At 38.3% G+C, this 20,897-nt stretch overlaps 1 protein-coding gene across 3 annotated transcripts; it reads right to left on the bottom strand.

Moving 5' to 3' along the window:
* Window positions 1–17,848: 17,848 nt before the first annotated feature.
* Window positions 17,849–20,068, bottom strand: LOC113308397. 3 transcript variants are annotated; one of them, XM_026556863.1, is made up of 5 exons: window positions 20,008–20,068; window positions 19,806–19,906; window positions 19,648–19,708; window positions 18,460–18,575; window positions 17,849–18,373 (listed from the first exon to the last, which is right to left on the bottom strand). In XM_026556863.1, the coding sequence occupies exons 1-4, from the start codon at window positions 20,062–20,064 to the stop codon at window positions 18,474–18,476; spliced, it is 321 nt and encodes a 106-aa protein (XP_026412648.1). In that variant the 5' UTR covers window positions 20,065–20,068; the 3' UTR covers window positions 17,849–18,373; window positions 18,460–18,473. The 3 variants fall into 3 exon arrangements, with proteins under 3 accessions (XP_026412648.1, XP_026412647.1, XP_026412646.1); XM_026556862.1 differs by having other exon boundaries at window positions 18,372–18,575; XM_026556861.1 differs by lacking the exons at window positions 17,849–18,373; window positions 18,460–18,575 and adding an exon at window positions 19,110–19,564.
* Between the last annotated feature and the right edge of the window lie 829 nt (window positions 20,069–20,897).

Below are 20,897 nucleotides of genomic sequence, written 5' to 3'. Positions count from 1 at the left end.
TCGGCTACTTTGCGCTGCTGCCTGCTAAGCTGAGCCTCTGGTCTCTCTTGCTGCTGGTGCTGAGCATCTGCTGCTACTTTCTTATGCTGCTGCTACTTTCTCCTTCTATGCTGCTGCTGGAGAGAACCAAGCCCAACTGGGCTGTGCAACTAAGAGCCCAACTGGGCTCCCCTTTTCAAAGTGTAAGACTAAACTAAAAGTAGAAATTCTGAAAGTGTAATTATTCTGGGCTTGTAACAAATTCTGTTTCTGAAAATTTTGATAACCCATGTCTAAAACTCACTTCTGAGCCTGTTTCTACTCTGGGCTTGACCCAAACAAAAATTGAAAAACATTTCAAGCCCCGATGGGCCTAAGCTCTTGGCTATTCTGTTAGCCCAACACCAAATTGAAACTGAACTTCTTGGCTCCTGAACCCAAACTGTGGGCTTATCCCAATTGTTTTTGGGCTGTTTAACTTTGTAGTGGGCTTATTTGAACTGTTTGTGGGCTTGTTTAAATTTTCTTTGGGCTTATTGAAATCAAACTCTGGGCCAAGTTTAACTGACTTCTGGGCCTCATCCCACAAAAAAAAAAACCAAATGTTTCTAAACCAAAAATGTGGGCTGTCTCCCGATAAAACCAAATTTTTCATAAAAGTCCAATCTCATTAAAAACCAAATTTTCTTGTATAGAATCTAGTAGATAGTTTCTTAGTTAAATATTTTGTTTCTTTTGTACATATTTGCTAATCCAATATGATCTCGGCTGACATATGTTGGATTCTTGCCTTGAATAACAGAGTTCTAATCTTGCTTTCGCCGAAATCGGGTATTCTCTTTCCTTTTTCTCTACTCAACATGATCCTCTTCACATGTTTTATTATAATTTTGTTCATATTTTGAAACATTGAGGACAATGTTAGTTTAGGTTTGGGGGTATAGAGTAGATACCACGATCACATGTTATAATTGAAAACAAGAACTCCTTCTTTTTGAAAAAAATAAAAAAATTGAAAAAAAAATAAAAATAAAAAAATCATAAAATGGAGCTCATTTACCTTGAAATGTTGACTCTTGTGCAAATATGTAAATTTTAGGAGTCTTAGTCTAGATATTTAGGCACCCTGATTCTAGCACAATTCACATGTGATAAGAAACTTGCACGCGCACGATCTACCAATACATGTATAGCCTCATCCTTGAGGTGTTCTATCGGAAGTCACGATTCCCAATCACTTTAGAATACTGAACGAAACTTGACTAGCTTGTTCTTTGGTTGGTTGGGATAGAAGGTGGGGGTTACATTAAGAAAGACAACCATCGAATTTAACTGGGTGCATCAAAAAGGGCTACCTCTTGCTAAGAGTCATGTAATTTTTGTTTCCTTTTGTGTATGTATCAAAAGTATTACCATGTTAAAAAAAAATATGATGTATATTCAGAAAAAAAAAAAAAAAATTAATATCAAAAAAAAAATTCAAAAAAAATAATCAAGTATTTATCAATTCCATCCTCTCTTGTTCCAAAAATAAAAGAGAGTAGTCAATGTAAATAAGAGTCATGTAAAGAGTCATCTTTTGTTTTATTGTAATAAGCAAGGAAGGGTGTATGCCATTGATGTACAACGCGAGTAATTGTGAAATACCTCCAACTCATTCACAATTCTCGTAAAGTCCGGACAGCTAGCTAGATTTCGACCTCGGTTCTTAGCCTGAGAAACTATCTCTTGGTGATTAGTAGTCATAACATCCGATCTTTCTTTACACATGTGTAGATACACTTTACACTCTTATCACATGTCTTTATTTGTTATCAGTGCTAGTATTGTGCCTTAGATAGCTAGATTGACATCTCCATTTTGTTGTGAGCTTAAACTGTCTTGCACATGTCACATTTGATGGAATCTGAGCTCATATTTTGTCCTAGAACTTTGTAGGTACGTTCTAAGCAAACCTTCACGAGACTTCACTCGTCCACTAGGGACACTTAGTGGTTTAAAAGGCTTATTGCATTCGCTAAATGCAATCGAGAGACCAGCGACAGTGGTATAGGTAGGATTCCCTTAGTTTTGTTTTACTTGAGGACAAGTAAAATTCAGGTTTGGGGGTATTTGATGAGTGCTAAAAAGTGCATATTTCTATATATTTTTCTTGGCATTTAACTCATCTTTTGTGCATTAATTCTACATTTTATCCCATATTCGTATTTTCATTGTTTTCAAGAATAAATATTTTTATTAATTAATTTTGTATTTTTAGGTACTAAATAAAGCTTGGATGAATTACGGAGCAAAAAGAGCAGAAAAGTGTGGAAGCCAAGAGGAATCACACAAGGAAGCCGTGAAGAATGTTGTGCCCAAGACCAAAAGGATAGAATTGGGCTTGAAGAGGAAGAATTGTTCTTAAAGAAGATATGGGCTTGGCATACCCAAGGCCCAAAACCCTCACCCAAACCCATTTCCAATATCCATACCCGCCTTCATATTCAGCCGTCAGATTGGATCATCTCAGCATCGTACGGTCGCTTCATCATAGTTCATCAAAATCTGAAGCTCCTGAAAAACCTATAGCACCTAACCCATCTTGAGCCGTCAGTTTCGTTGTACTTCCGCATCCAACGGTCGCTCCTTGCTTCCTTCCATCTCGTCGTTAGATCGATCCATCATCTCCACATCCCACGGCTCATCCTCGTTGTTCATCCAATTTTCTACAACCGCCCAACCCGAGCACTAAATATCTATACCCAAACCAAACAACCCCCTTCTCTCTTCGTTCTTCTCTCCCTCACCTCCTCTGCAACCACCATTCCCACCACCTTCTCCTGCTGCCTCCACCAACTCGAGCAGAGCTTGAGAAATCAAATCATCACACACCCTATACCACCAACCCATCACTACCCTATCTCTCTCTAACGTCTACCAATTCCTTTCACTGATTTCCCCTACTGCTAGGGTTTTGAAAATTGGGGAACGAGAATTGATGGACGTGCAGAGAAATAGCTGAGGACGGAGAAAAGACAGGCAAGCAGAGGACAACGACGACATGGGTGTGATTTAATTAATCGAATTAGGTGAGTGGAACCCTAATTTTGTCACTGTTGAATTTGGGAATTTGGGGGAAAACATTGTAAACCCTAATTTTGAATTCTGGGTATAAATAGAAGGTGTGGGTATGTGTTGTGGTTATGCCTGGGCTAGCCAGTGCTTCACCCAAGAGGACTGGAATAGCCAGTGCCTCAAGGGTTAGTTCTTAGTTTAAATTGTTTTGTAAATTTCAATTGTATTTGTTCACCATGTCTAGTATGTTCTAATTTACTTGCTAGGGATTAGATGAAACTCTTGATTGCATGCTAGGATAGTTAGTATACATGTTATTGTTCTTGTGATGTTTAAACTGAAGTAGGACTGATAATTATCCATTTGAGCTAATTCACCTGTGATCAGCTGTGCTGTAAGAAGACAGCTGATGCTAGGGGTGAAGTTGTGACTGTGGTTAAGAAATCAGTCCATTTAAAGGACTGTAATGTATTGTCTTGGAATGATTTAACTGCCTTAGGATTGATGAATTGCTACTTGGGTTAACTCACTTGTGATCAGTTGTGCTGTAAGAAGACAGTTGATGCTAGGAGTGTAGCTAGTCAATAGTTAAGAATTCAATCCACTATAGAGATTGCCTTAGAATTGATAGTTAACTGGTTGAGCGAACAAGCCTGTGATCAGCTGTGCTGTAAGAAGACAGTTGATGCTAGGGGTAAGTTAGCAAGGTTAGTTAGTAAATCACTCATTGTAGTCTTCCCTGAAAGAACAAGACATAGCTTGCATAAGAACTTCCTTAGTTTAGGATCAAGATGTGGAATCAAATGCCTTAGTGTCCTCCTAGTCTACCATCTGTAGCTGTAATCATCTTCACTGCCTTTGTTCTCTGTTAAGCTTAGAAAACAGTTTAGGAAACTTCAACTCACACCCTAGTCCCTGTGGATTCGACCCGTATTTGCACAAGCTACAATCGACACCGTGCACTTGCGGTATTAGTTTGTAGGTCTTTTTAGAAAGCTACCAAGTTTTTGGCGCCGTTGCCGGAGACTTGGTGCTGTTGAGTTGAAGTTGTTCTTTGCTGTTCTTGGCTGTTATAAATTAGTGTAACTTATTATAATCTTCTGTAACTTAGCTGTAATTTAGTGTAGTTTAGTATACCTGTTTGTAGCTTAGTGTAATTGTTTTAGCTGTAACTTAGTCTATCACTGTAAGCATCTGCATATGCATATTAGTGTAATCATCTGCATCTTAGTGTAAGCATTGCATCCATACTGCATCTGCATCTTGCATCTGTAGCTTTTCTTCTTTGCATTCTTGCATGCCTTGTAACATACCTGCAACTTTACAAAGTGTCTGTGGCTTTGTTCATTGCCTGTAGCTTTGCCCTGCCCTATAAGCATGATGCCATGTATCCTAGCATCTGTAGCCTCATGATAATGCATCTACAGCTGCAAACTGCACTGCTTTATGCAGTTTTCCATTTTTTCCTGCCTTCTCTGTGTACTGATCACACACAATGAGTGTCAGGTGTTGCTACAGCCAGCCTCTGGTGCTGCTGCTGTTTGTTTTCTTGCTGCGGCAGCTGGCTGTTACCTGCTTCTCCCCTGCTACTGCTGCTGACAACTTCGGCTACTTGCTGCTGCTGCTGCCTGCTAAGCTGAGCCTCTGGTGCTCTTGCTGCTGGTGCTGAGCATCTGCTGCTACTTTCTTATGCTGCTGCTACTTTCTCCTTCTATGCTGCTGCTGGAGAGAACCAAGCCCAACTGGGCTGTGCAACTAAGAGCCCAACTGGGCTCCCCTTTTCAAAGTGTAAGACTAAACTAAAAGTAGAAATTCTGAAAGTGTAATTATTCTGGGCTTGTAACAAATTCTGTTTCTGAAAATTTTGATAACCCATTTCTAAAACTCACTTCTGGGCCTGTTTCTACTCTGGGCTTGACCCAAACAAAAAATTGAAAAATTTTCAAGCCCCGATGGGCCTAAGCTCTTGGCTATTCTGTTAGCCCAACACCAAATTGAAACTGAACTTCTTGGCTCCTGAACCCAAACTGTGGGCTTATCCCAATTGTTTTTGGGCTTGTTTAACTTTGTAGTGGGCTTATTTGAACTGTTTGTGGGCTTGTTTAAATTTTCTTTGGGCTTATTGAAATCAAACTCTGGGCCAAGTTTAACTGACTTCTGGGCCTCATCCCACAAAAAAAAAAACCAAATGTTTCTAAACCAAAAATGTGGGCTGTCTCCCGATAAAACCAAATTTTCATAAAAAGTCCAATCTCATTAAAAACCAAATTTTCTTGTATAGAATCTAGTAGATAGTTTCTTAGTTAAATATTTTGTTTCTTTTGTACATATTTTGCTAATCCAATATGATCTCGGCTGACATATGTTGGATTCTTGCCTTGAATAACAGAGTTCTAATCTTGCTTTCGCCGAAATCGGGTATTCTCTTTCCTTTTTCTCTACTCAACATGATCCTCTTCACATGTTTTATTATAATTTTGTTCATATTTTGAAACATTGAGGACAATGTTTAGTTTAGGTTTGGGGGTATAGAGTAGATACCACGATCACATGTTATAATTGAAAACAAGAACTCCTTCTTTTTGAAAAAAATAAAAAAATTGAAAAAAAAATAAAAATAAAAAAATCATAAAAATGGAGCTCATTTACCTTGAAATGTTGACTCTTGTGCAAATATGTAAATTTTAGGAGTCTTAGTCTAGATATTTAGGCACCCTGATTCTAGCACAATTCACATGTGATAAGAAACTTGCACGCGCACGATCTACCAATACATGTATAGCCTCATCCTTGAGGTGTTCTATCGGAAGTCACGATTCCCAATCACTTTAGAATACTGAACGAAACTTGACTAGCTTGTTCTTTGGTTGGTTGGGATAGAAGGTGGGGGTTACATTAAGAAAGACAACCATCGAATTTAACTGGGTGCATCAAAAAGGGCTACCTCTTGCTAAGAGTCATGTAATTTTTTGTTTCCTTTTGTGTATGTATCAAAAGTATTACCATGTTAAAAAAAAAATATGATGTATATTCAGAAAAAAAAAAAAATTAATATCAAAAAAAAATTCAAAAAAAAAATAATCAAGTATTTATCAATTCCATCCTCTCTTGTTCCAAAAATAAAAGAGAGTAGTCAATGTAAATAAGAGTCATGTAAAGAGTCATCTTTTGTTTTATTGTAATAAGCAAGGAAGGGTGTATGCCATTGATGTACAACGCGAGTAATTGTGAAATACCTCCAACTCATTCACAATTCTCGTAAAGTCCGGACAGCTAGCTAGATTTCGACCTCGGTTCTTAGCCTGAGAAACTATCTCTTGGTGATTAGTAGTCATAACATCCGATCTTTCTTTACACATGTGTAGATACACTTTACACTCTTATCACATGTCTTTATTTGTTATCAGTGCTAGTATTGTGCCTTAGATAGCTAGATTGACATCTCCATTTGTTGTGAGCTTAAACTGTCTTGCACATGTCACATTTGATGGAATCTGAGCTCATATTTTGTCCTAGAACTTTGTAGGTACGTTCTAAGCAAACCTTCACGAGACTTCACTCGTCCACTAGGGACACTTAGTGGTTTAAAATGCTTATTGCATTCGCTAAATGCAATCGAGAGACCAGCGACAGTGGTATAGGTAGGATTCCCTTAGTTTTGTTTTACTTGAGGACAAGTAAAATTCAGGTTTGGGGGTATTTGATGAGTGCTAAAAAGTGTATATTTCTATATATTTTTCTTGGCATTTAACTTATCTTTTGTGCATTAATTCTACATTTTATCCCATATTCTGTATTTTCATTGTTTTCAAGAATAAATATTTTTATTAATTAATTTTGTATTTTTAGGTACTAAATAAAGCTTGGATGAATTACGGAGCAAAAAGAGCAGAAAAGTGGTGGAAGCCAAGAGGAATCACACAAGGAAGCCGTGAAGAATGTTGTGCCCAAGACCAAAAGGATAGAATTGGGCTTGAAGAGGAAGAATTGTTCTTAAAGAAGATATGGGCTTGGCATACCCAAGGCCCAAAACCCTCACCCAAACCCATTTCCAATATCCATACCCGCCTTCATATTCAGCCGTCAGATTGGATCATCTCAGCATCGTACGGTCGCTTCATCATAGTTCATCAAAATCTGAAGCTCCTGAAAAACACTATAGCACCTAACTCCATCTTGAGCCGTCAGTTTCGTTGTACTTCCGCATCCAACGGTCGCTCCTTGCTTCCTTCCATCTCGTCGTTAGATCGATCCATCATCTCCACATCCCACGGCTCATCCTCGTTGTTCATCCAATTTTCTACAACCGCCCAACACCCGAGCACTAAATATCTATACCCAAACCAAACAACCCCCTTCTCTCTTCGTTCTTCTCTCCCTCACCTCCTCTGCAACCACCATTCCCACCACCTTCTCCTGCTGCCTCCACCAACTCGAGCAGAGCTTGAGAAATCAAATCATCACCACCCTATACCACCAACCCATCACTACCCTATCTCTCTCTAACGTCTACCAATTCCTTTCACTGATTTCCCCTACTGCTAGGGTTTTGAAAATTGGGAACGAGAATTGATGGACGTGGCAGAGAAAAATAGCTGAGGACGGAGAAAAGACAGCAAGCAGAGGAACAACGACGACATGGGTGTGATTTAATTAATCGAATTAGGTGAGTGGAACCCTAATTTTGTCACTGTTGAATTTGGGAATTTGGGGGAAAACATTGTAAACCCTAATTTTGAATTCTGGGTATAAATAGAAGGTGTGGGTATGTGTTGTGGTTATGCCTGGGCTAGCCAGTGCTTCACCCAAGAGGACTGGAATAGCCAGTGCCTCAAGGGTTAGTTCTTAGTTTAAATTGTTTTGTAAATTTCAATTGTATTTGTTCACCATGTCTAGTATGTTCTAATTTACTTGCTAGGGCTTAGATGAAACTCTTGATTTCATGCTAGGATAGTTAGTATACATGTTATTGTTCTTGTGATGTTTAAACTGAAGTAGGACTGATAATTATCCATTTGAGCTAATTCACCTGTGATCAGCTGTGCTGTAAGAAGACAGCTGATGCTAGGGGTGAAGTTGTGACTGTGGTTAAGAAATCAGTCCATTTAAAGGACTGTAATGTATTGTCTTGGAATGATTTAACTGCCTTAGGATTGGTGAATTGCTACTTGGGTTAACTCACTTGTGATCAGTTGTGCTGTAAGAAGACAGTTGATGCTAGGAGTGTAGCTAGTCAATAGTTAAGAATTCAATCCACTATAGAGATTGCCTTAGAATTGATAGTTAACTGGTTGAGCGAACAAGCCTGTGATCAGCTGTGCTGTAAGAAGACAGTTGATGCTAGGGGTAAGTTAGCAAGGTTAGTTAGTAAATCACTCATTGTAGTCTTCCCTGAAAGAACAAGACATAGCTTGCATAAGAACTTCCTTAGTTTAGGATCAAGATGTGGAATCAAATGCCTTAGTATCCTCCTAGTCTACCATCTGTAGCTGTAATCATCTTCACTGCCTTTGTTCTCTGTTAAGCTTAGAAAACAGTTTAGGAAACTTCAACTCACACCCTAGTCCCTGTGGATTCGACCCGTATTTGCACAAGCTACAATCGACACCGTGCACTTGCGGTATTAGTTTGTAGGTCTTTTTAGAAAGCTACCAAGTTTTTGGCGCCGTTGCCGGAGACTTGGTGCTGTTGAGTTGAAGTTGTTCTTTGCTGTTCTTTGGCTGTTATAAATTAGTGTAACTTATTATAATCTTCTGTAACTTAGCTGTAATTTAGTGTAGTTTAGTATACCTGTTTGTAGCTTAGTGTAATTGTTTTAGCTGTAACTTAGTCTATCACTGTAAGCATCTGCATATGCATATTAGTGTAATCATCTGCATCTTAGTGTAAGCATTGCATCCATACTGCATCTGCATCTTGCATCTGTAGCTTTTCTTCTTTGCATTCTTGCATGCCTTGTAACATACCTGCAACTTTACAAAGTGTCTGTGGCTTTGTTCATTGCCTGTAGCTTTGCCCTGCCCTATAAGCATGATGCCATGTATCCTAGCATCTGTAGCCTCATGATAATGCATCTACAGCTGCAAACTGCACTGCTTTATGCAGTTTTCCATTTTTTCCTGCCTTCTCTGTGTACTGATCACACACAATGAGTGTCAGGTGTTGCTACAGCCAGCCTCTGGTGCTGCTGCTGTTTGTTTTCTTGCTGCGGCAGCTGGCTGTTACCTGCTTCTTCTCCCTGCTACTGCTGCTGACAACTTCGGCTACTTGCTGCTGCTGCTGCCTGCTAAGCTGAGCCTCTGGTGCTCTTGCTGCTGGTGCTGAGCATCTGCTGCTACTTTCTTATGCTGCTGCTACTTTCTCCTTCTATGCTGCTGCTGGAGAGAACCAAGCCCAACTGGGCTGTGCAACTAAGAGCCCAACTGGGCTCCCCTTTTCAAAGTGTAAGACTAAACTAAAAGTAGAAATTCTGAAAGTGTAATTATTCTGGGCTTGTAACAAATTCTGTTTCTGAAAATTTTGATAACCCATTTCTAAAACTCACTTCTGGGCCTGTTTCTACTCTGGGCTTGACCCAAACAAAAAATTGAAAAATATTTTCAAGCCCCGATGGGCCTAAGCTCTTGGCTATTCTGTTAGCCCAACACCAAATTGAAACTGAACTTCTTGGCTCCTGAACCCAAACTGTGGGCTTATCCCAATTGTTTTTGGGCTTGTTTAACTTTGTAGTGGGCTTATTTGAACTGTTTGTGGGCTTGTTTAAATTTTCTTTGGGCTTATTGAAATCAAACTCTGGGCCAAGTTTAACTGACTTCTGGGCCTCATCCCACAAAAAAAAAAACCAAATGTTTCTAAACCAAAAATGTGGGCTGTCTCCCGATAAAACCAAATTTTTCATAAAAAGTCCAATCTCATTAAAAACCAAATTTTCTTGTATAGAATCTAGTAGATAGTTTCTTAGTTAAATATTTTGTTTCTTTTGTACATATTTTTCTAATCCAATATGATCTCGGCTGACATATGTTGGATTCTTGCCTTGAATAACAGAGTTCTAATCTTGCTTTCGCCGAAATCGGGTATTCTCTTTCCTTTTTCTCTACTCAACATGATCCTCTTCACATGTTTTATTATAATTTTGTTCATATTTTGAAACATTGAGGACAATGTTTAGTTTAGGTTTGGGGGTATAGAGTAGATACCACGATCACATGTTATAATTGAAAACAAGAACTCCTTCTTTTTGAAAAAAATAAAAAAATTGAAAAAAAAATAAAAATAAAAAAATCATAAAAATGGAGCTCATTTACCTTGAAATGTTGACTCTTGTGCAAATATGTAAATTTTAGGAGTCTTAGTCTAGATATTTAGGCACCCTGATTCTAGCACAATTCACATGTGATAAGAAACTTGCACGCGCACGATCTACCAATACATGTATAGCCTCATCCTTGAGGTGTTCTATCGGAAGTCACGATTCCCAATCACTTTAGAATACTGAACGAAACTTGACTAGCTTGTTCTTTGGTTGGTTGGGATAGAAGGTGGGGGTGACATTAAGAAAGACAACCATCGAATTTAACTGGGTGCATCAAAAAGGGCTACCTCTTGCTAAGAGTCATGTAATTTTTTGTTTCCTTTTGTGTATGTATCAAAAGTATTACCATGTTAAAAAAAAAAATATGATGTATATTCAGAAAAAAAAAAAAAAAATTAATATCAAAAAAAAAATTCAAAAAAAAATAATCAAGTATTTATCAATTCCATCCTCTCTTGTTCCAAAAATAAAAGAGAGTAGTCAATGTAAATAAGAGTCATGTAAAGAGTCATCTTTTGTTTTATTGTAATAAGCAAGGAAGGGTGTATGCCATTGATGTACAACGCGAGTAATTGTGAAATACCTCCAACTCATTCACAATTCTCGTAAAGTCCGGACAGCTAGCTAGATTTCGACCTCGGTTCTTAGCCTGAGAAACTATCTCTTGGTGATTAGTAGTCATAACATCCGATCTTTCTTTACACATGTGTAGATACACTTTACACTCTTATCACATGTCTTTATTTGTTATCAGTGCTAGTATTGTGCCTTAGATAGCTAGATTGACATCTCCATTTTGTTGTGAGCTTAAACTGTCTTGCACATGTCACATTTGATGGAATCTGAGCTCATATTTTGTCCTAGAACTTTGTAGGTACGTTCTAAGCAAACCTTCACGAGACTTCACTCGTCCACTAGGGACACTTAGTGGTTTAAAAGCTTATTGCATTCGCTAAATGCAATCGAGAGACCAGCGACAGTGGTATAGGTAGGATTCCCTTAGTTTTGTTTTACTTGAGGACAAGTAAAATTCAGGTTTGGGGGTATTTGATGAGTGCTAAAAAGTGTATTTCTATATATTTTTCTTGGCATTTAACTTATCTTTTGTGCATTAATTCTACATTTTATCCCATATTCTGTATTTTCATTGTTTTCAAGAATAAATATTTTTATTAATTAATTTTGTATTTTTAGGTACTAAATAAAGCTTGGATGAATTACGGAGCAAAAAGAGCAGAAAAGTGGTGGAAGCCAAGAGGAATCACACAAGGAAGCCGTGAAGAATGTTGTGCCCAAGACCAAAAGGATAGAATTGGGCTTGAAGAGGAAGAATTGTTCTTAAAGAAGATATGGGCTTGGCATACCCAAGGCCCAAAACCCTCACCCAAACCCATTTCCAATATCCATACCCGCCTTCATATTCAGCCGTCAGATTGGATCATCTCAGCATCGTACGGTCGCTTCATCATAGTTCATCAAAATCTGAAGCTCCTGAAAAACACTATAGCACCTAACTCCATCTTGAGCCGTCAGTTTCGTTGTACTTCCGCATCCAACGGTCGCTCCTTGCTTCCTTCCATCTCGTCGTTAGATCGATCCATCATCTCCACATCCCACGGCTCATCCTCGTTGTTCATCCAATTTTCTACAACCGCCCAACACCCGAGCACTAAATATCTATACCCAAACCAAACAACCCCCTTCTCTCTTCGTTCTTCTCTCCCTCACCTCCTCTGCAACCACCATTCCCACCACCTTCTCCTGCTGCCTCCACCAACTCGAGCAGAGCTTGAGAAATCAAATCATCACCACCCTATACCACCAACCCATCACTACCCTATCTCTCTCTAACGTCTACCAATTCCTTTCACTGATTTCCCCTACTGCTAGGGTTTTGAAAATTGGGAACGAGAATTGATGGACGTGGCAGAGAAAAATAGCTGAGGACGGAGAAAAGACAGCAAGCAGAGGAACAACGACGACATGGGTGTGATTTAATTAATCGAATTAGGTGAGTGGAACCCTAATTTTGTCACTGTTGAATTTGGGAATTTGGGGGAAAACATTGTAAACCCTAATTTTGAATTCTGGGTATAAATAGAAGGTGTGGGTATGTGTTGTGGTTATGCCTGGGCTAGCCAGTGCTTCACCCAAGAGGACTGGAATAGCCAGTGCCTCAAGGGTTAGTTCTTAGTTTAAATTGTTTTGTAAATTTCAATTGTATTTGTTCACCATGTCTAGTATGTTCTAATTTACTTGCTAGGGATTAGATGAAACTCTTGATTGCATGCTAGGATAGTTAGTATACATGTTATTGTTCTTGTGATGTTTAAACTGAAGTAGGACTGATAATTATCCATTTGAGCTAATTCACCTGTGATCAGCTGTGCTGTAAGAAGACAGCTGATGCTAGGGGTGAAGTTGTGACTGTGGTTAAGAAATCAGTCCATTTAAAGGACTGTAATGTATTGTCTTGGAATGATTTAACTGCCTTAGGATTGATGAATTGCTACTTGGGTTAACTCACTTGTGATCAGTTGTGCTGTAAGAAGACAGTTGATGCTAGGAGTGTAGCTAGTCAATAGTTAAGAATTCAATCCACTATAGAGATTGCCTTAGAATTGATAGTTAACTGGTTGAGCGAACAAGCCTGTGATCAGCTGTGCTGTAAGAAGACAGTTGATGCTAGGGGTAAGTTAGCAAGGTGTTAGTAAATCACTCATTGTAGTCTTCCCTGAAAGAACAAGACATAGCTTGCATAAGAACTTCCTTAGTTTAGGATCAAGATGTGGAATCAAATGCCTTAGTATCCTCCTAGTCTACCATCTGTAGCTGTAATCATCTTCACTGCCTTTGTTCTCTGTTAAGCTTAGAAAACAGTTTAGGAAACTTCAACTCACACCCTAGTCCCTGTGGATTCGACCCGTATTTGCACAAGCTACAATCGACACCGTGCACTTGCGGTATTAGTTTGTAGGTCTTTTTAGAAAGCTACCAAGTTTTTGGCGCCGTTGCCGGAGACTTGGTGCTGTTGAGTTGAAGTTGTTCTTTGCTGTTCTTTGGCTGTTATAAATTAGTGTAACTTATTATAATCTTCTGTAACTTAGCTGTAATTTAGTGTAGTTTAGTATACCTGTTTGTAGCTTAGTGTAATTGTTTTAGCTGTAACTTAGTCTATCACTGTAAGCATCTGCATATGCATATTAGTGTAATCATCTGCATCTTAGTGTAAGCATTGCATCCATACTGCATCTGCATCTTGCATCTGTAGCTTTTCTTCTTTGCATTCTTGCATGCCTTGTAACATACCTGCAACTTTACAAAGTGTCTGTGGCTTTGTTCATTGCCTGTAGCTTTGCCCTGCCCTATAAGCATGATGCCATGTATCCTAGCATCTGTAGCCTCATGATAATGCATCTACAGCTGCAAACTGCACTGCTTTATGCAGTTTTCCATTTTTTCCTGCCTTCTCTGTGTACTGATCACACACAATGAGTGTCAGGTGTTGCTACAGCCAGCCTCTGGTGCTGCTGCTGTTTGTTTTCTTGCTGCGGCAGCTGGCTGTTACCTGCTTCTTCTCCCTGCTACTGCTGCTGACAACTTCGGCTACTTGCTGCTGCTGCTGCCTGCTAAGCTGAGCCTCTGGTGCTCTTGCTGCTGGTGCTGAGCATCTGCTGCTACTTTCTTATGCTGCTGCTACTTTCTCCTTCTATGCTGCTGCTGGAGAGAACCAAGCCCAACTGGGCTGTGCAACTAAGAGCCCAACTGGGCTCCCCTTTTCAAAGTGTAAGACTAAACTAAAAGTAGAAATTCTGAAAGTGTAATTATTCTGGGCTTGTAACAAATTCTGTTTCTGAAAATTTTGATAACCCATTTCTAAAACTCACTTCTGGGCCTGTTTCTACTCTGGGCTTGACCCAAACAAAAAATTGAAAAACATTTTCAAGCCCCGATGGGCCTAAGCTCTTGGCTATTCTGTTAGCCCAACACCAAATTGAAACTGAACTTCTTGGCTCCTGAACCCAAACTGTGGGCTTATCCCAATTGTTTTTGGGCTTGTTTAACTTTGTAGTGGGCTTATTTGAACTGTTTGTGGGCTTGTTTAAATTTTCTTTGGGCTTATTGAAATCAAACTCTGGGCCAAGTTTAACTGACTTCTGGGCCTCATCCCACAAAAAAAAAACCAAATGTTTCTAAACCAAAAATGTGGGCTGTCTCCCGATAAAACCAAATTTTTCATAAAAAGTCCAATCTCATTAAAAACCAAATTTTCTTGTATAGAATCTAGTAGATAGTTTCTTAGTTAAATATTTTGTTTCTTTTGTACATATTTTGCTAATCCAATATGATCTCGGCTGACATATGTTGGATTCTTGCCTTGAATAACAGAGTTCTAATCTTGCTTTCGCCGAAATCAGGTATTCTCTTTCCTTTTTCTCTACTCAACATGATCCTCTTCACATGTTTTATTATAATTTTGTTCATATTTGAAACATTGAGGACAATGTTTAGTTTAGGTTTGGGGGTATAGAGTAGATACCACGATCACATGTTATAATTGAAAACAAGAACTCCTTCTTTTGAAAAAAATAAAAAAATTGAAAAAAAAATAAAAATAAAAAAATCATAAAAATGGAGCTCATTTACCTTGAAATGTTGACTCTTGTGCAAATATGTAAATTTTAGGAGTCTTAGTCTAGATATTTAGGCACCCTGATTCTAGCACAATTCACATGTGATAAGAAACTTGCACGCGCACGATCTACCAATACATGTATAGCCTCATCCTTGAGGTGTTCTATCGGAAGTCACGATTCCCAATCACTTTAGAATACTGAACGAAACTTGACTAGCTTGTTCTTTGGTTGGTTGGGATAGAAGGTGGGGGTTACATTAAGAAAGACAACCATCGAATTTAACTGGGTGCATCAAAAAGGGCTACCTCTTGCTAAGAGTCATGTAATTTTTTGTTTCCTTTTGTGTATGTATCAAAAGTATTACCATGTTAAAAAAAAAATATGATGTATATTCAGAAAAAAAAAAAAAAAATTAATATCAAAAAAAAAATTCAAAAAAAAAATAATCAAGTATTTATCAATTCCATCCTCTCTTGTTCCAAAAATAAAAGAGAGTAGTCAATGTAAATAAGAGTCATGTAAAGAGTCATCTTTTGTTTTATTGTAATAAGCAAGGAAGGGTGTATGCCATTGATGTACAACGCGAGTAATTGTGAAATACCTCCAACTCATTCACAATTCTCGTAAAGTCCGGACAGCTAGCTAGATTTCGACCTCGGTTCTTAGCCTGAGAAACTATCTCTTGGTGATTAGTAGTCATAACATCCGATCTTTCTTTACACATGTGTAGATACACTTTACACTCTTATCACATGTCTTTATTTGTTATCAGTGCTAGTATTGTGCCTTAGATAGCTAGATTGACATCTCCATTTTGTTGTGAGCTTAAACTGTCTTGCACATGTCACATTTGATGGAATCTGAGCTCATATTTTGTCCTAGAACTTTGTAGGTACGTTCTAAGCAAACCTTCACGAGACTTCACTCGTCCACTAGGGACACTTAGTGGTTTAAAATGCTTATTGCATTCGCTAAATGCAATCGAGAGACCAGCGACAGTGGTATAGGTAGGATTCCCTTAGTTTTGTTTTACTTGAGGACAAGTAAAATTCAGGTTTGGGGGTATTTGATGAGTGCTAAAAAGTGTATATTTCTATATATTTTTCTTGGCATTTAACTTATCTTTTGTGCATTAATTCTACATTTTATCCCATATTCTGTATTTTCATTGTTTTCAAGAATAAATATTTTTATTAATTAATTTTGTATTTTTAGGTACTAAATAAAGCTTGGATGAATTACGGAGCAAAAAGAGCAGAAAAGTGGTGGAAGCCAAGAGGAATCACACAAGGAAGCCGTGAAGAATGTTGTGCCCAAGACCAAAAGGATAGAATTGGGCTTGAAGAGGAAGAATTGTTCTTAAAGAAGATATGGGCTTGGCATACCCAAGGCCCAAAACCCTCACCCAAACCCATTTCCAATATCCATACCCGCCTTCATATTCAGCCGTCAGATTGGATCATCTCAGCATCGTACGGTCGCTTCATCATAGTTCATCAAAATCTGAAGCTCCTGAAAAACACTATAGCACCTAACTCCATCTTGAGCCGTCAGTTTCGTTGTACTTCCGCATCCAACGGTCGCTCCTTGCTTCCTTCCATCTCGTCGTTAGATCGATCCATCATCTCCACATCCCACGGCTCATCCTCGTTGTTCATCCAATTTTCTACAACCGCCCAACACCCGAGCACTAAATATCTATACCCAAACCAAACAACCCCCTTCTCTCTTCGTTCTTCTCTCCCTCACCTCCTCTGCAACCACCATTCCCACCACCTTCTCCTGCTGCCTCCACCAACTCGAGCAGAGCTTGAGAAATCAAATCATCACCACCCTATACCACCAACCCATCACTACCCTATCTCTCTCTAACGTCTACCAATTCCTTTCACTGATTTCCCCTACTGCTAGGGTTTTGAAAATTGGGAACGAGAATTGATGGACGTGGCAGAGAAAAATAGCTGAGGACGGAGAAAAGACAGCAAGCAGAGGAACAACGACGACATGGGTGTGATTTAATTAATCGAATTAGGTGAGTGGAACCCTAATTTTGTCACTGTTGAATTTGGGAATTTGGGGGAAAACATTGTAAACCCTAATTTTGAATTCTGGGTATAAATAGAAGGTGTGGGTATGTGTTGTGGTTATGCCTGGGCTAGCCAGTGCTTCACCCAAGAGGACTGGAATAGCCAGTGCCTCAAGGGTTAGTTCTTAGTTTAAATTGTTTTGTAAATTTCAATTGTATTTGTTCACCATGTCTAGTATGTTCTAATTTACTTGCTAGGGATTAGATGAAACTCTTGATTGCATGGTAGGATAGTTAGTATACATGTTATTATTCTTGTGATGTTTAAACTGAAGTAGGACTGATAATTATCCATTTGAGCTAATTCACCTGTGATCAGCTGTGCTGTAAGAAGACAGCTGATGCTAGGGGTGAAGTTGTGACTGTGGTTAAGAAATCAGTCCATTTGAAGGACTGTAATGTATTGTCTTGGAATGATTTAACTTCCTTAGGATTGATGAATTGCTACTTGGGTTAACTCACTTGTGATCAGTTGTGCTGTAAGAAGACAGTTGATGCTAGGAGTGTAGCTAGTCAATAGTTAAGAATTCAATCCACTATAGAGATTGCCTTAGAATTGATAGTTAACTGGTTGAGCGAACAAACCTGTGATCAGCTGTGCTGTAAGAAGACAGTTGATGCTAGGGGTAAGTTAGCAAGGTTAGTTAGTAAATCACTCATTGTAGTCTTCCCTGAAAGAACAAGACATAGCTTGCATAAGAACTTCCTTAGTTTAGGATCAAGATGTGGAATCAAATGCCTTAGTATCCTCCTAGTCTACCATCTGTAGCTGTAATCATCTTCACTGCCTTTGGCTCACTGCCTTTGTTTCTTTATCACTGCTGGAGGAATACTCTAATGGTAGGAAGCTGCGTAATCTGGAAAGAACGATGTGATTGCGTATTCCAGGACAAATCTCTAAACCCTATATCCACTGTTGCTAGAATAAATTATCATTTGAACAATTTTTTTTTATCTATGCATCCTGCTAGAGTGGAAACATATGTTGCTCTTCCTCTGATACAAGAAGAGCTGAATGGTCCTAAAGTTAATGTGGATGCCTCCTTTAACCACTTAACTATTGAAGTTGGCACTGGAATGGTGATCTTTTCTATTGCAGGTAACTGTGAAGGAGTCAAGGGATCCTATGCTACTGGAGTAATAGAAGCTGAGGCTGGTGAATGTATGGCAGTTCTTGAAGCGGTTGAATGGATTAAAAGCTTAAAGATAGACAACTTTCACCTAATGGCGGATGCAGAAGTAGTAGTGAAATCTATCACCACTGACTGTGTTAATGTCAGATGGGAAAACAATAAGCTTCTGCAAGACATCCAAAATTTGTTATCAGTTTTTGATTCTTTTAAAATTTCTCATGTTAAAAGAGATGGTAATCACTTAGCAGATACCATCTCCAGGAAAGTTAGAGTTGATAAACTTGTGTTAGAGGAGACATCCAAAATTTGTTATCACAAGGAAAGCAGTTATATTGCACTCCCACTTTAAAGAGTTCCAGATCCCAAACCTGTGAAATTTGAAGTTTTCAACATACCAATAGGTAAAAAGATCACGAAAAAAAAGAGAAAACCTAATAAATGGGATTGCAGCCATTTTAAAGTTATAGCATTCCTCAGGATGGACATGTTGCATATGATGCGTGAAGGATGGTGAATACAAGGGAACATCCTTCACGCATGGCGAATACAAATGCAGATGCAACAAAATAATGAGACAGGCAACAATATGCCACGTGTGCCTAGAATGAATGTCAACTCTTGTAGCCAATTTCGGAAGTCAAACTTCAGGAAACTCAAACTAGTGTTGAGACAAGCAGCGATGTTATGTGAAGGGATGAATACATAGATCCAAATGCAACGAAAAGTGTATGTTTAGAAACAATGATTCAAAGAACCCTGGTGGTGTCGGAACTGCCAAAATCAATGATTTAGACAAATTTGCTGACAGAAAAGTGGACAGTATTGTTTAAAGCCTGAAATAACATAAACATTTCTAAGTTCTAACTAAGTTCTCTTTGTTTTCAAATAATCAGGTGTATGATGCAGCATTAATTGAACAATTGCATACCAATTTCATTTAATATTTGCCATGTTAGATCTTTATCCATATGGATTGCTAAGTCTTGTGCTTAATATACTGCAAAACTTCTGGGCAGTAAAGAATAGATTTTGAGTAATTAATACAAGTACTAGAGAATCGGAATAATTCAGAGGCTTCTTGTCTGCCACCAATCAACCATAAGTCAGGCTTGATTGTAACTTTACAGATTTATATGCATTCTACATCTTTCTAGGTTATGCGGAAAATGCAGCAGCCACACCAGCAAGATTCTTGGGTCATTTAAGGGTCGATTAACACGACTAATGTATAACAGACATACTTGAGATGAATAATCACCAAAGATTTTTTTAGGTTCAAGATCCACACATTCGCATGAGATGAATCAGAAAACAGGGTCACACAGATCATATGTATGTGTATATGCTTCATAGCTGACTGCATTGGAGTGCCAAATAGACTCGTATAAAGATAACATGATAACATCTAGACAAACAATAGAATGTATAAATCTTACGAACCTCCAAATTTTTGCACCGCAACTGCTTTGGAGATATGAGAAGGCCTTCCACATTGTGATCCCTGCAGTCATCCACATAATTATGACAAATAAGGATAGAGAATTTTGAAAAGAAAAGAAAAGACTGAAATAACCAACACGAAAAATTGCATAAGTTACCCTCTGTTATTTCGCAGAGCAGCTAGATAAACAATTATGCAACAATGTTTTCTCTGCATCATAGGTCGCGGTTGTATACGAATTGAAGTTTGAAAATAAACCTAAAATAACAAGTATTCAGCTGGAAAATCAGAAATTTGTTGAAAAACAAAACTATGAACGATTCCATTTCATTTGAAAGATTGATCATGGTTTTGTTTACCTGATTATTGTTATGATGCTGATTCTTTGCTTTCTGCAAGAGACGAATAGCAAACATGGTGTCATCGATAAATGAAGATTTTATTTCATTTTCTTTTGTATTTGTCGAAACGAGAGTTTAGAAGTCTAGAGATCTGTGTGATGAAATTGACGTCGATTAGACTGTGTTGTACAGAATATAAAGTGTAACGCGATGTATGGTACATATGCAAAGACAAGAATAAAATGTCTTTTGGGGCACATTTGATTTTTGTGTTCCTCGGGGGAATTCGAATTCTTCGAGCTTGAAAAAAGTTAACTATGAGCAAGAAGCAGAACTTGATGTAATGAAGAAAACAAATGACAATCTAAACAAGAGGCCTGCAAAATTCCATTCATGATCATCCTGGAAGAGCCAACACTGTTTGCATAACTAACTATGTAAAAGAAATCTAGATACCTCCATCCGTCTTCATAAGCTGGGCGACATGATAAAAGAAACTAACTACTCCCTCTGTTCCTTTTTAATAGGCTGGTTTTGTTTTTAGAGAAAATTAAGGATATTAAGAGAACTAATCATTGAAAGTGGTCCTCATAACACTTGTCAACAAAAGAAGTGAAGTGAAATGGTCCCCATGACACTTGCCAGCAAAAAGAAGTATAGTGAAATGGTCCACATGACACTTGTCATTAAAAGAAGTTAAGAGAAAAGTGGTCCCAGAAAATTAAAGTAATATTTGACTTTCCCAATTAAGAAACCAGCTTATTTTTTTGAAACATTTATTTTAGAAAACCAGCTTATTAATAAGGAACGGAGGGAGTACATAAAATCGCGGTTGTTCCTTTTAACTGTTTAAATAGAGAAACATGAATCTTTGGAATTCAAAAAAATATCCACTGATATTGGACAAA

This window comes from Papaver somniferum, chromosome 9 (assembly GCF_003573695.1).
Source record: "Papaver somniferum cultivar HN1 chromosome 9, ASM357369v1, whole genome shotgun sequence".
Lineage (NCBI taxonomy): Eukaryota > Viridiplantae > Streptophyta > Magnoliopsida > Ranunculales > Papaveraceae > Papaver > Papaver somniferum.
Note: the sequence above shows the minus strand (reverse complement) of the source record. Positions and strands in the feature narration are given on the sequence as shown.

Coding starts and splice junctions, on each gene's coding strand:
- LOC113308397 (XM_026556861.1), bottom strand. CDS start 20,064: ATGTTTGCTATTCGTCTCTTGCAGAAAGCAAAGAATCAGCATCATAAC. Junction 19,907..20,007: donor AGCATCATAACAATAATCAG/GTAAACAAAACC, acceptor TTGTTATTTTAG/GTTTATTTTCAAACTTCAAT. Junction 19,709..19,805: donor GCTCTGCGAAATAACAGAGG/GTAACTTATGCA, acceptor GGATGACTGCAG/GGATCACAATGTGGAAGGCC.